We start from the raw sequence: 14,611 nt of genomic DNA, 5'->3' as shown, positions 1-14,611 counted from the left end.
AAAGTCTATAATTCTATGACTTCCTATAGAAGGAGCTCAACACGGATAGTGGCAGGCATGATGGTATTATTATTTTAGGGCCTCTGCGAGTCAGCATGGGAATTGCCAACACCCTGGGGCTAGGATGGTAGGTGTGCTTGTGGGTGGGGGGGAGGGAGCTTGGTGATACTCTCCCCTCGGGCAGTGTCTTGCAACGCACACGCTGCCATCCTGCTTTGTCCCAGACACCAGTGTCTTCCTCACATCCTGCCAGGGCCTCTCAGGCCTGGCTGCACCTCCCCTCTTGAGCAAGTTTGGGAGAAACAGGCTGGAGTTCCCCCAGTCTAGAGAGGGGGAGAGAATCCTCATCCCGTGAGGCTGACCTCTGTCTGGGGGCCTGGAGTTACTAATAACAGCCTGCAGAGCTGTGTCATCCAGCTGGTGACTCAGGGCTCCAGGATCAGCCCCCTCCCCATCCTGATGGGGCCTCCGCCTGGATGAGGGGCTTAGAGTCCAAGTTCTGACTCTGGACAGGGTGAGGGGGTGCGCACCTGGGGGTATACCCTGCTCTCCCAGTGCCTTGGCTAAACTCTACTGTGGTGTTGGAAGGAGGGGCTGGGGGAAGTGGGGAAGGGAGGTGGTGACAGAACCACTTCCTGCCATTGCTGTGTTGAAAGCCGAGCTCCCCCAAGTTCCCCTTCACGGGGGGTTGGGGAGGCCAGAGGTAAAGGAGGAAGTTGGGAGGTGGTGAGGAAAGGAGAGTTGGATTGACTCCAGGAATCAAGCTCTGGGGTTGCTGGCGGGGTGCCCTCTCCCTGCTCCCCAGTTGGTAAAAACAGCCAGCTGGCCCAGAGGCAATCACAATTAGGGTTTGGACTCCAACTCCAGCAAGCACTTATTACCATGCGCCAGGCATTCTATATCTGTGAACTCATTTGATTCTCACAGCCCCATGAGGTAAGCACTATTATCGCCCCATTTTACAGATGGGAAAACTGGGGCATGGACAGGTTATGTCAATGACTCAGATCACACAGTAAGTCGGTGCCAAGGTGGAGACTTGAACTTCTCAGCTGATTTCCAGAGCACAGGCTCTTAGCTACCACTCCTTTCTGCCCCCCTCACTCTGTCTCTGGCTTGCTCTGTGACCTAAGAGAGGTAAATTCTCCAATCTGGGCCTCAGTTTCCTCATCTGCATGGTGGCGGTAATTGGAGTAGATAAGTTCACCTCCTTCTTGTGATGTTTGTCTCTCCATTACTAATTACTCATTCAATTTCTCCCCTGCTGGACTTTCAGCTCCATGAGCTTGGGGACAAAGCCTATTTTGGCCACTACTATATTCCCAATTCTTAGCACAATGCCTGGCCCATAAAAACTCAACAAATATTTCTTGAGTAAATGGTCTTTAAGGGTTTGAGGATCATTATCAATGGCTTGAGTATATGATAAAAGTTTTGGACCCTTTACATAGAAAAATCAACATATATCAGTGGTTCTCAGCTGGGGGTGATAGTGACCCTTCCACCCACCCAGGGGACATTTGGTAATGTTTGGCAACATTTCTGGTTGTCATAACTGGCAGGGGGAGGTGCCACAGGCGTGGGGTAGAGGCTGGGGATTCTACCCAACATCCCACAATAATAAGATAGCAAAAAAAGAGAACTATCTGGCCCCAAACATCAATACCGTTAAATTTGAGAAATATGACATATGTGCATAGATATGGCATTTTGTACAATTGATGGCAATTTGGGGGTGGTTCATGGATTCTCCTAGAGCCCATGTCTGCTACCAGATGAAGATCCCCTCGATTGGAGGGTCTCTTTGCTTCCATCTCTAAAATCATATTGCTCTATGATCCCACACTCTCAAGTCTGGAATATAGTTCCCAAGTCCCCTGTCCTAACCTCTGATTCCCCAAAGACCTGAGCCTCCTCTCTGATCTGAAGTTGGTGGAGAAGGGTCCCAGTTTTAAGTCTCCCCCGCCTCCACCTCCTGGTCATCTCATTTCCTGTAAACGGTACTAAAGGTGAAAAGCTTCAGAACCAGATAGCCCTAGGCTTGAGTCCTGATTCTGTTGTATTAACTCACTGTGTGATCATAACCAAGCTCCTTAACCACTCTGAATCTCCGTTTCCTCTTCTAAAAATGGGAGGGGCACTTAAACCTACCTCACAGAGTGGTGGGGATGAAATGAGATGCTTATAGGGAACTTAACACAGTACTCAACACAGTAAATCTCAAAGAATGCATTATTATTATGGTTCAGAGGTGAACTGACTTGCCCAGGGTCACACAGCCAGGAGATGGCAGAGCTGGGACTGAAAACCAGAACTATGTGACTCCAAAACAGATGTTCGTTTATTCCTGAACTCTAGGGCTTCAATATTCCCATAAAGGAGGTTAACTGTCTCCATCTCATAGACTGATTTATTAGATAAGCATATAAAATGCCTGGCACATAGTAAGCCATTTAAATACAGCTTGTCAAATTGTTGCTGTAGTCCTGCCCAAATAATGCTTTGAAGAAGGCAAATATAGATCCTGCCTCACACTGGCTGGTTGGGAAGAAGGGAGGGAAGGAAGATGCTTATGGGCATAAGGGGTGATAATTGGGGCTGGAGCTTGCGCTGGGTTGAGCAGTTCTGGAGAAGTGAAAGGGCTCCTGGAGATCATCCCCACCCCCCTCCTGCTATTTTGCAGCTGAAGAGTCCAAAGCCCAGAGAGGGGAAGGCATTTACTCTAGTTCACACAGCAGATTAGAGTCCAAGACCCCATCTCCTGATTCCAGGTCAGAATCATGGTCTTGGCTCAGATAATTAAAAGCTATCACAACCATCTCTTGAATACTTGCAACATACACTGTCCTAAGTATTTTATGTGTTTGATCTCATTTTATCCTCACATCACTTTAGGGACAAAGGGCCCTTTTAAATTTATTTTTATTGTTTATTTATTTATTTTTTGGAGTTCATGTACATTTATTCAATTGACACCAGTGGGGAGTGGGGGGAGACAGGTTTTTCTTTTCTTCCACACAAACCGGAAGACGATTTCACACAGTTTCCCCAAGTGGGGAAATCTAAGTCAACGCACACCCAGTGGACAGAGAGCGTAGATAGCAGCCGGCTGTCCAGATATTTGCACATAATTATAGGACCCCTGCCACAGGATGCGCCCTGGTCCACCACACCCCCACCTCTCCAGACCCTCCTCTCCCACCCCAACCTCATTGCCTTTAGCTACAGTAAATATCCCAGGGCCTGGGACATAGCACACAACTTAGGGGGCTGCTGGCCCTGGATGGCTGGACCCAGCCGGCCATGGGAAAGGGGTAAAGCTCAGGAGGGCTTTTTTTTACAGCTGAGGAAACAAACTCACTGTGGTGAAGACATTTGCCCAAGGCACTGAAGGAATGAAGCCATGTCTGCTGGCTTCCAGATGCCACAAACTCCCCCTTTTACTATCCTGAACTATCCAGCCTGTTGAAGACAGGGGGTTGTCCCCGTGGAATTCCCCGACTCCTGCCAAGCAGAGCCCATGACTTCTGCTCTCAGGTGGAGCAGAGGCGGAAGCTGAATCAAGGAAGGCTTCCAGGAAGAAGAGGACAGAGCCTGGGAGTGTAGGGAGGGGCCCAGGAGGGGGTCTGACCAGGAAGGGAGATCATTAGGTTCAGAAAGAAGCCTCAGGGAATGTTCCATCCTTTTCTCTTAGGCTGACCACTTGGGGCCTTCAGCTGGAGGGCTCAGGGAGTGCTCCAGCTGTGCCTCCCTCCCTCGCTCTCACACGGTTCTCACAAGCTCTGCAGTTTGCAAAACCCAATCCTTCCCCCATGGGCCTGTGGTTTCCTGTGGGTCTGGGGTCCTGCCTGACTCGGCAATGGGGACTGTGGGCAGGAGGGAAAGGGGGAGGTGGTGTAAGCCCTTTCTTTGCCTTCTCATACTGGGACTGCCCAAACCCCCTCCCCCCCCACACACACACACCCCATTCCCTGAGTCAGCTCTCTCCCTGGCCTGTCGGGAGCGGGGCGGGGTCACTGATTCATTTGACAGCTTCTCTTTAAAGCCCCCACAAGGGCAGCTGCAGCCAGACACTGCTACCCTCACCATGAACCCCTGGCAGTCCTTGCTCCTGGCGCTCCTGGTGCTGGGCTGCTGCTCTGCTGCCCCCAGACCACGCCAGCCCACATTTGTGGTCTTCCCGGGAGAACTACGACGCAGTCTCACCGACAGGCAGCTGGCAGAGGTAGGCACACACTCCAGCCTAGAGTTGGGAAGGGTTCGCTAGGAGTCCCAGGAAGGACATGGGCTCTCAGAGGAGATATTTAGGGGCATGTTGGGGGGTGATGGGCACCTCTGGAGAACAGAGGTGTCCAGGCTCGGGCACTGGGATGCTCTGGACAGTGATTGCCAGGAATGGGCTAATGAGGGTTTCTTAGATGGGCAATGGGAAGTGGTGAAGGGGCACTGGAGGGTTCTGGAGCGGGGATGGGCTGGGGATGAACAGGGGTAAGCCCTAGGAGGCCCTGAGGTAGGCATGGGCCAGGGGCATCCGGGGGTGGAAAGGAGCTGAGGATGGCTACAGGGAGGGGAGATTCTTGGGTGGGCACAGGCACTGGGGTGCAGGGTACCCAGTCCTGGATACAACGCCTTGTTGCTAGTCCCTGAGAGCCTGGAGGGATGGAGTCCTCACCCAGCAGGTCAGAGAAAGGAAGTCAGGGCTCTGGGATGTCTCTGCCCCTCCTTCCATAGGAATATCTGTACCGCTATGGCTACACTCACGTGGCAGAGATGAGCGAGGATGATCAGTCCCTGCGTCAGCCTCTGCTGCGTCTCCAGCGGCGCCTGGCCCTGCCGGAGACGGGCGAGCTGGACAGCACCACCCTGAATGCCATGCGTGCCCCGCGCTGTGGCGTCCCAGACCTGGGCAGATTCCAGACCTTTGAGGGCGACCTCCAGTGGCACCATCACAACATCACCTACTGGTGCGAGGCTGGGCCCCCGGGGGCGAGGGGGGCGTAGTGGGGAGAGGCCGCCCGGTGGTGAACACGTCCCGTCTTAGGCCCATCCCTGGGTTTCACTAAACCAGGGATTTAGTGAGCCCAGGGCAAGCGGCTCCACCTCTGAGCCTTCGCTCCCCCATGGGAAACGACCTCGCAGTCTGAGTCCTCCTGTCAGGGCCGTTGTGAGTGTCCAGAGAGAAAAATGCGTCTGAAAGCGCTTTATAGCTGAAAGCGTGGAGCGCACTCAGCGCTGTGTATCTGAAGTTGCTGAGACACGGGGTGTCGCTGCTGCTCCGGATCCCGCCTCTCAGTTCCGACCTCTAGCCTCCTGCCTTTCCCCTGCAGGATCCAAAACTACTCGGAAGACTTGCCGCGCGACGTGATCGACGACGCCTTTGCCCGCGCCTTCGCGCTCTGGAGCGCGGTGACGCCGCTCACCTTCACTCGCGTGTACGGCCGTGAAGCCGACATAGTCATCCAGTTTGGTGTTAGGGGTGAGAACGCGAGAAGGGGAAAGTCAGGAGAATCGGAGAGGGGATAGAGGAGGGAGGACCTCGGAGAGAGTAAGAGGGGGCCCTGGACCCGGATTTCTCTTGCCTGTCCCCGCAGCCCTGGCTGCCGCTCGCCCTTATGGCGCCCCCTGCTGACCGACACCTCATAGCGCGGGGACGCAAATCTTGGACAGCAGCTCCTAGGCTGGATTTCAGCCCGCACTCAGTCCAGCGCCCTTGGGCAGTGCACAACCTGCGCAACCGTACGCGGCTAACTCTCTTCTCCACCTGCTTCTTCAGAGCACGGAGATGGGTATCCCTTCGATGGAAAGAACGGGCTCCTGGCACACGCCTTTCCTCCCGGCCCAGGCATTCAGGGAGACGCCCACTTCGACGATGAAGAGTTGTGGTCTCTGGGCAAAGGCGTCGGTGAGATTCCCGAACCGCCCCGGTCCCCATTCCCTTCTCCTCTCACGCGCATCACCAGCCGCCCTGACCCCGTCCTCCCTTTCCTGCAGTGGTTCCGACCTACTTCGGAAACGCAAACGGCGCCACCTGCCACTTCCCTTTCACCTTCGAGGGCCGCTCGTACTCCGCCTGCACCACGGACGGCCGCTCCGACGACATGCTCTGGTGCAGCACCACGGCCGACTACGACACCGACCGCCAGTTCGGCTTCTGCCCCAGCGAGAGTGAGTACCCACCCTCCTCGAGGGTCCAGAACGCTGGGTTTTTATCCCAGCCTTGCCGCTAGTGCTGTGTGGCCTGCAAATCACTGTCCTGTTCTCTGGGTCCGTTCCCCCGTTGTGAAACGAGGCGAGGAGGGGTGGAGGACACAGGTGGCTTGTGGGTCAATAAACTCGTGGCGCCTTCGGGTAATCGCGTGGGCCTCCCAGGACTCTACACCCGGGACGGCAATGCGGACGGCAAGCCCTGCGTTTTCCCGTTCACCTTCGAGGGCCGCTCCTACTCCGCCTGTACCACCGACGGTCGCTCGGACGGCTACCGCTGGTGCGCCACCACCGCCAGCTATGACCAGGACAAGCTCTATGGCTTCTGCCCGACCCGAGGTACCTCTGCCCCACCTACCTGATTCAGCCTCGCCCCCTGATTCCGCGCTGGTCCCCGAGCGTGGCTCTTCCACCCATCAGTTTGTCCTACTCCTCGTCGGTCCTCAGGACAGCCGTGACTCTGGCCGCCATCACCACGGCTCCTCCCCCTGCCTTCCTATTGCTGCCGCCGCATTCGCGGAGGCCTCGCCTTTTAGCCCTGCTTGCAGCCTCTCCCTGGGCCTCTGATCCTCGGCCCCGCCCACCAGTCTAGCCTGGTCTCGGCTGTGTGCGGCACCACGCCCCCTACGCTTTTTTAAAAAATTTATTTTATTTTTGGCTACGTTGGGTCTTTCTTGCTGTGCGCGGGCTTTTCTCTATTTGCAGCGAGCGGGGGCTACTCTTCCTTGTGGTGCGCGGGCTTCTCATTGCGGTGGCTTCTCTTGTTGCGGAGCATGGGCTCTAGGTGCGGGGGGCTTCAGTAGTTGCAGTACGCGGCTCAGTAGTTGTGGCTCGCGGCTCTAGAGCGCAGGTTCCGTAGTTGTGGCGCACGGGCTTAGTTGCTCCGCGGCATGTGGGATCTTCCCAGACCAGGGCTCGAACCCGGTTCCCTGAATTGGCAGGCGGATTTTTAACCACTGTGCCACCAGGGAAGCCCCTTCCCCCCGCCCCGCCCCCCCCCCCCGACCAAGCTTTTAAAATAGGCCTCCAAGTGTCTCTCGCCTCATGATTGGCCCGCCCCTGGGTCTTTATTGGACCCACCCACTTGGCTCACCGGAGGCCCTGGGTCTCTCCAGCTGACGCGACGGTGACCGAGGGCAACTCGGCGGGGGAGCTGTGCGTCTTCCCCTTCATCTTCCTGGGCAAGGAGTACTCGGCCTGCACCAGAGAGGGCCGCCGTGATGGGCAGCTCTGGTGCGCCACCACCTCCAACTTCGACAGAGACAAGAAGTGGGGCTTCTGCCCGGATCAAGGTGGGCATGGTTCTGAGATTCCCAGGCTGGGACCTCAGCCAGGGCAGCGGTGTCCGGGAGGGATGGCCGGGGCTGGGAGCTCGGCTCAGGGCTCACGTCTCAGGCTCCCTCTTTCATCCAGGATACAGCCTGTTCCTTGTGGCGGCGCACGAGTTTGGCCACGCGCTGGGCTTAGATCACTCGTCTGTGCCAGAGGCGCTCATGTACCCCATGTACAGCTTTACTGAGGAGCACCCCCTGCATAAGGACGACGTGCAGGGCATCCAGCATCTGTATGGTGAGGGTGTGGGGCAGGGATGGAGGGAGGAGAGGGAAAGGCTGGGCTCTGCCAGCTGCGAGTACCCCGAGAATGCGGAGGAGGGGAAAGTTAGGGCCCTAACATCTATCTTCTGGAGACCCTGGCCAATGGGTACAATTGTTGCCAGGTCAGTGCTTGGAGATGGTGATAAAGAGCCCAGACTCTAGAGTGAGACAGACATAGGTTCAAAAGCCAGTCCAGCCACTTCCTGGCTAGATGACTTTGGATATGTTACTTCATCCCTCAACTTCCTCATCTGTAAAGTGGGGCTAACACCTGCCTCATGGGGTTGTTAGGAGGCTTAAGTGAGCTAGAATAATACTTGGCATATAGTAAGCACCATATAAGTGTTTGACCTTTTTATTATTATCACCAGTATATTTCGTCATTAAAAAATGGGGATATTAAAGAATCTATTTCATAGGTTTTCTTTTTTTCCCTGAAGATCAAACAAGCTAACGTGAATTTTTTAAAATATAAATTTATTTATTTTTGACTGCATTGGGTCTTTGTTGCCGAGCACGGGCTTCTCACTGCGGTGGCTTCTCTTGTGATAGAGCACCGGCTCTAGGTGCGCGGGCTTCAGTAGTTGTAGCACGCGGGCTCAGTAGTTGTGTCACACGGGCTTAGTTGCTCCGCGGCATGTGGGATCTTCGCCGGCCAGGGCTCGAACCCGTGTCCCCTGCACTGGCAGGCGAATTCTTACCACTGCGCCACCAGGGAAGTCCCTAATGTGAGTTTATAAAGCTCCTAGCATTAAGTTTGGCACTCAGGTTGAGAGCTCAAAAAACACTTCTCTCCCAGCAGCCTGGGGATGGGGGTGAGTATGTGAAAGGAAGCGGCCTGCCCAGGGCTGGGGAAAGGCAGGCTCCACCATCTAGAGTGGGGGGAGTGAGCGCCAGGGGCCTCGCTGGTAGGCTTTGGGGGAGCAGACAGTCCATGGGCACAGCGCTCCGTAGGAACAGGGTCTGTCTTATACGGTGTCTCTTTTTAGGTCCTCGCCCCGCACCTGAACCACGGCCTCCAACCACTGCCACAGCTGAACCGCAGCCCACCGCCCCTCCCACGGTCTGCGCCACGGGGCCTCCCACTGCCCCCCCCTCAGAACGCCCCACTGCTGGCTCCACAGGCCCCCCTTCAGCTGGCCCCACAGGTCCTCCCACTGCTGGCCCTTCTGCGATCCCTACAAGGTCCCTGGATCCAGCGGACGATGTCTGCAACGTGAACATCTTCGACGCCATCGCGGAGATCGGGAATCGCCTGCATCTCTTCAAGGATGGGTGAGGGGCAGGGGCTGTGAGGTTTCGGGAAGGGGCTTGGAGGCGGGACCTGCCTGTGTCTCCCCGCCCACTGACCTTGAGTTCAAGGTTCGGTGCCAGCCGTTCCCTTTTCTCATCCAGGAGGTACTGGCGACTCTCTCAGAGAGGGGGACGCCCGTTGCAGGGTCCCTTTCTTATCAAGAACACGTGGCCTGCGCTGCCCCGCAAGCTGGACTCCGCTTTTGAGGATCCGCTCACGAAGAAGATTTTCTTCTTCTCTGGTTAGTTCCCTCCTTTCTTCCTTCCCTATCCGCCCCCCCCCCAAAAAAAAAAACCACACACACACACCAACCTAGAAGGACCAAGAGACCGAGGACAATACATAAAACGTCTTGTGTGCATTAGAAAAAGACGCCCCCTTCTGGCGGATGCAATTTAGCAAATCTAGCAGGGGCTGAATTTCAGCCCTCCTCACCGCACCCTGGCACAACTGTATCGAGAGACTCTGCTTCTTGGGCACACAGACTGCGGGCACGCCGGGCGCGGAAAGGCCTCGCTGCGTTCTCCCTCTTGATATTCAAGGAGAATATGTGCCCCGCCCCCAGACCGATGTGACCCTTCTCTCCTGCAGGGCGCCAAGTGTGGGTGTACACAGGCTCGTCGGTGCTAGGCCCAAGGCGTCTGGACAAGCTGGGCCTGGGCCCGGAAGTGACCCAAGTCACCGGGGCCCTCCCGCGCGCCGGGGGTAAGGTGCTGCTCTTCAGCCGGCAGAGCTTCTGGAGGTGAGAGTCCCGGGACCGCCGGCAGGGGGAGCCCAGGCGCCATCCGACTGCCCGCCGGCTCAGCAACTGTCTCCTTGCTGCCGTCCTGCAGGTTCGACGTGAAGACACAGAAGGTGGATCCCCGGAGCGCCACCCCAGTGGACCAGATGTTCCCCGGGGTGCCCTTGAGTACGCACGACATCTTTCAGTACCAAGGTGAGGGATGAGGACGAGGGTCGGGGGAGGGTCCCTCCCTCCCTGAGACACCTCCCACGGTAGGGTCCCCTGCCTTAGTGATTGGTCAAATTCTGAGAGAGAAAGAAAAAGCCCGTAGAGATTGAGGCAAATGCCCCAGCACAGGTGAGTTCCCTATAGAGGCAGGGATCTTACCAGATCATTCAGGGACACAGGAGCACAACCAGAACTAGGACCCAGATTTCCTGTCTCCCCAGCTGAAAGCCCTTTCCCCTACAAGTAGGGATACTGCCACTGGGGATAGTGATAAATAAGACAGTTCCTAGCTGTGTGTCTTTGGGCAAGTCACTGCTACTCACAGAGCCTCAGTTTCCCCATCTGTAAAATGGGAGTGGTAGCTGGAGTTACACTGGCTTTCTCTTTCTCACTGCTCACCTCCAATCAGCTGACAAGTTCTGTTGACTCAGCCGCCAAAATATTCACAAGCTCCTCTGCAAACACCCTAGTCCAAGCCATACTGGTTGTCCAATACCTTTAATATATTCTGTGAGAGTAGGGAGGGGCTAGGAGTGGAGGGTAATGGTTTTGTGGGTGACTCTAGACCCATTCCAAGGTGAAAGAAACTAACATGACCTGAGCTGACCCCCTCCCCCCTCCTCATCCCCTCCCACTCCTCCTGTCATTCCCTTTGCTCCACTCACACCAGCCTCTGGCTGTTCTCTGAACACATCAAGGTCATTCCCAGCTTACGGCTTTTGTGCCAGTTGTCCCCTCTGTCTGGAAGGTTTTCTTCCCAGATTGTCACTGGGCTGCCTCCCTCTCATCCTTTAGGCCTCAGCACTAAGGCCACCTCTTTGGAGAGGCCTTCTCTGACCCTCATTATCTGTTCACTTGCTCGCTCGCTTTTAATATTTCCTCCATCGCTTTCTCCATTGTCAAAACCAATCTCATTTATTTATGCATTTGCTTGTTAATCGTCCGTGTTACCCCAGTAGGGTGTAAGCACCAAAAGAACTGAGGTCATGCCTGCATTTTTCCTCTGCTGTATCCCCAGTGCCTCTAACAGTGCTTGGCACGATAAATATTGTTGGATGAATGAATGGGATTTGTTGAATGAATTGTTCTGAGTATCGACTGTGTGCCAGGCTCTGTGTCAGTGCTTTGGACAAGGAGGTCTGTGCCCTCCAGCATCTCTGTGGGGGGCAGGGGGGGACACAGGTGTCCTATGAAAACCTTGGAAAGATCACGAAAGCAGGAGGGATGTCTGTAAAGATCTCACTCCTGTTTCTGTATGTGTATGTGGGAAGGTTGGAATCACCCCTCTTGGTCCTGCCTTTCCCTTGCAGAGAAAGCTTACTTCTGCCAGGATCACTTCTACTGGCGCGTGAGTTCCCGGAATGAGGTGAATCAGGTGGACTATGTGGGCTACGTGACCTTTGACCTCCTGCAGTGCCCCGAGGACTAGGGCTCCCCAGCCTGCTTCAGTACTGCAGTGGGAGTCCCCACAGGGACCATCGCGATAGGGAATGAGCCAGTCTGCCGGATCCAAACTGGTGGGTCTGTTCTGAAGGACAAGGAGAAGGGGAGGTGGGCTGGGCCCTCTCTTCCCACCTTTTTCCGTTGGAATGTTTTGTTGTTGTTGTTGTTGTTGTTTTTTGCGGTACATGGGCCTCTCACTGCTGTGGCATCTCCCGTTGCGGAGCACAGGCTCCGGACGTGCAGGCTCAGTGGCCATGGCTCACGGGCCCAGCCGCTCCGCGGCATGTGGGATCTTCCCAGACCGGGGCAGGAACCTGTGTCCCCTGCATCGGCAGGCCGACTCTCAACCACTGCGCCACCAGGGAAGCCCTGGAATGTTTTTAATAAACTTGGATTCTTTCATCTTTAGGAGCAGATTAATGTATGTATTGTATGCATGCACGCATGTATGTGTGTAACCAACAGAGGGCTTACTATGCGCCAGGCAATGTTCTAAGCACTTCATAAATATTAACGTTCAATCCTTCCTATTAGGAAGGTATAATGTAATTACTCCTATTTTATAGCTGAGGAAATGGCCAACCTATTATTCATTCATCAAACATTTATTGAGCCCTTACATGGAGCCAGGCCCTGTGCCGGGCACTGGGGATAGAGAAATGAGTTAGACTATGTTTCTATCCTCAACGACCTCTCAGTGGTCCTCAAATTTTCGGGTCCGTGAGAGAGCCCTCACAACTTGCTTAAAATGCAGGCTCTGGGCTCCAACCCCAGAGAGTCCAGCTTAGTTACAAGGGTGATGATTCTGTGGCTGGTAGGGGTGGGGTCACACTTGGAGAGTGTGCAGCGTGTGACCCTTTTTCTAGAATAATGGCACACGCGCGCACATGTGTGTGTTTGTGTGTGTGATTCTTCGTGTTGTGGTTGAAGTCAGGAAACATTTCCCAGCCAAGATGACATGTGAACTTGAACTGAATCTGGAAGGGTGAGCAAGAGTTTCTTCTTGTGCAAGGAAGACTATCTTCTTCGAGGATAATTTACCAAGAACCATTAAACCTAAAAATGTTCCTACTCTCTAACCTTCACCCATGTGTGCACAAAACAACACCTAGAAGGATGTGAATTGCAGCATTGTTCATAGAATGAGAAATTGGCAACAACCTAAGTGCGCAGAAGCAAGGCAGTGGATAAATAAAATATGGATTATATACATGATGATAGGAACTAGCCCTAGCACAGCACTGACTATGTGCCGGGCACTGTTGCACGTGCTTGATGTGCGTTAACACAGCCAATCCTTAAAACAACCCTATGAGACAGGTACTACTCTTACCTTAGAGGTACTATTACTATTGCTAACACTCCCTCCCCGCTTTATAAATGAGGTAACTGTAGCGCAGAATTACACAGCTGACCTGCAGTCTCCTAGCTGGTGAGTGGTGACCTTGGGATTGGAATGTGAGCTCTTGGGGTAAATGCTGGGAGGAGAGAAAAAGCAAGGGGGCATTTGGGGGAACTAGAAATGGCTCAGAACTCTAGTATGTGGCTTGAGCAGAGAGGATTCTGGAATGGTTGAGATAGGAATGGTGGTGTGGGCTAGATGAGAGAAGGTCGAAGTGGCAGGCTGAGGAGGATGGATTTGACCCTCCAGGATGGCAGAGGGACTTGACTGAAGGGTCAGGGCAGGTGAGTGGACGTGATGGGCTTGGTCAGCTTTGATCATCTTCCACACCCAGGGCCCCGGCGGGAGTGTAAGGAGAGGTTCAGGGAACTTCCTCCTAAGCTTCCTGTGGGTGGGGCCCCTCTCTCTTAACTCACCCCTCACTCAGGAATGACCCACTCCCACTGGCATACAAATGTTCCTTAATATGGCTTGTTTAAAATCCCTCTAGACCCCTGTCTCTCAGTTCTGTTCCATTTCTCTATTGCCCACCCCCATCCACAGGAAAACTTCCCCAAAGTACGGTTTCTACTCACTGTCTCCCATTCTCTTCTCAGTCATTTGCAACCTGGCACCCACTCCACTCCTCCACTGAAATGACTCTCTTCAAAGCCACCTGTGATCTTCCCGTAGCCCGATACAGTGGGTACTTCTCTGGGCTCATTCCATACCATCTCTCGGCTTTTTTGACCCAGTGGATAATGCCCCTCTTCCTGAAATGTTTCTTCACTTGGTCTCTGGGTCACCCCTTCCTCCTGGTTCTCCTCCCCTCTCGCTAGCTGGATCTCTCTCTTTCCAACCTTTAAATGATGGTGTGAAGACAGGAATAAAGACACAGACCTACTAGAGAATAGACTTGAGGATATGGGGAGGGGGAAGGGTAAGCTGGGACAAAGCACGAGAGAGGCATGGACATATATACACTACCAAACGTAAGGTAGATAGCTAGTGGGAAGCAGCCGCATAGCACAGGGAGATCAGCTCGGTGCTTTGTGGACGCCTGGAGGGGTGGGATAGGGAGGGTGGGAGGGAGGGAGACGCAAGAGGGAAGAGATATGGGGATGTATGTATATGTATAACTGATTCACTTTGTTATAAAGCAGAAACTAACACACCATTGTCAAGCAATTACACTCCAATAAAGATGTATAAATAAATAAATAAATAAATAAATAAATAAATAAATAAATAAATGATGGTGTGCCCTTGTGCTCTATCCTTGGACGTCTTCGCTGTGTACACGCATTCCCTGTGATCTCGTCTAGCCCCGCAGCTTTACACAGCATCTCTCTGCTAAAGACTCCGAAATTTATATCCCCTCCTTATCCTCTCCCCTGAGCTCCAGAATCAGATGTTCGACTGCCACCTCCGCATGATCCTTAGGTGCCGAAGAGATATCTCAATATACCAGGTCCATCTGAGCTCTCGGGGTCCACCTGAGCTCTCAGGCTCCACCTTCCAAGCGTACTCCTCCATCGGTTGTCACCACCTTAATAAAAGACGTCATCTGCCCTCAATCGAGCTTAAAACCTGATCAGTCTTAAAATCAGTCTTAAAATCTAAAAAATCTGTTAAACTCCTTATTCTGGCACAGGGTATCTCAACCTCGGCACTACTGACAATTTGGATCAAATTGTTCTTTGTTGTGGGGGACTGTCCATACATTGTAGGATGTTTGATGT

The 14,611-nt window shown here is 53.8% G+C and overlaps 1 protein-coding gene across 1 annotated transcript; it reads left to right on the top strand.

Annotated features, from left to right (window-relative positions):
- The first annotated feature begins 4,058 nt into the window (after positions 1-4,058).
- On the top strand, positions 4,059-11,896 carry MMP9 (matrix metallopeptidase 9). Its single transcript, XM_081256853.1, has 13 exons — positions 4,059-4,225; positions 4,732-4,964; positions 5,328-5,476; positions 5,774-5,902; positions 5,992-6,165; positions 6,370-6,543; positions 7,320-7,496; positions 7,618-7,773; positions 8,789-9,074; positions 9,195-9,334; positions 9,685-9,835; positions 9,927-10,030; positions 11,356-11,896. Exons 1-13 carry the CDS (start codon positions 4,088-4,090, stop codon positions 11,472-11,474), a joined length of 2,130 nt encoding a protein of 709 aa, XP_081112979.1. The 5' UTR covers positions 4,059-4,087; the 3' UTR covers positions 11,475-11,896.
- The last annotated feature ends 2,715 nt before the right edge of the window (positions 11,897-14,611 follow it).

Source organism: Mesoplodon bidens (genome assembly GCF_964165515.1).
Source record: "Mesoplodon bidens genome assembly, chromosome: 15".
NCBI classification, from domain to species: Eukaryota; Metazoa; Chordata; class Mammalia; order Artiodactyla; family Ziphiidae; genus Mesoplodon; species Mesoplodon bidens.
This window is presented reverse-complemented; position numbering and strand designations above follow the sequence as displayed.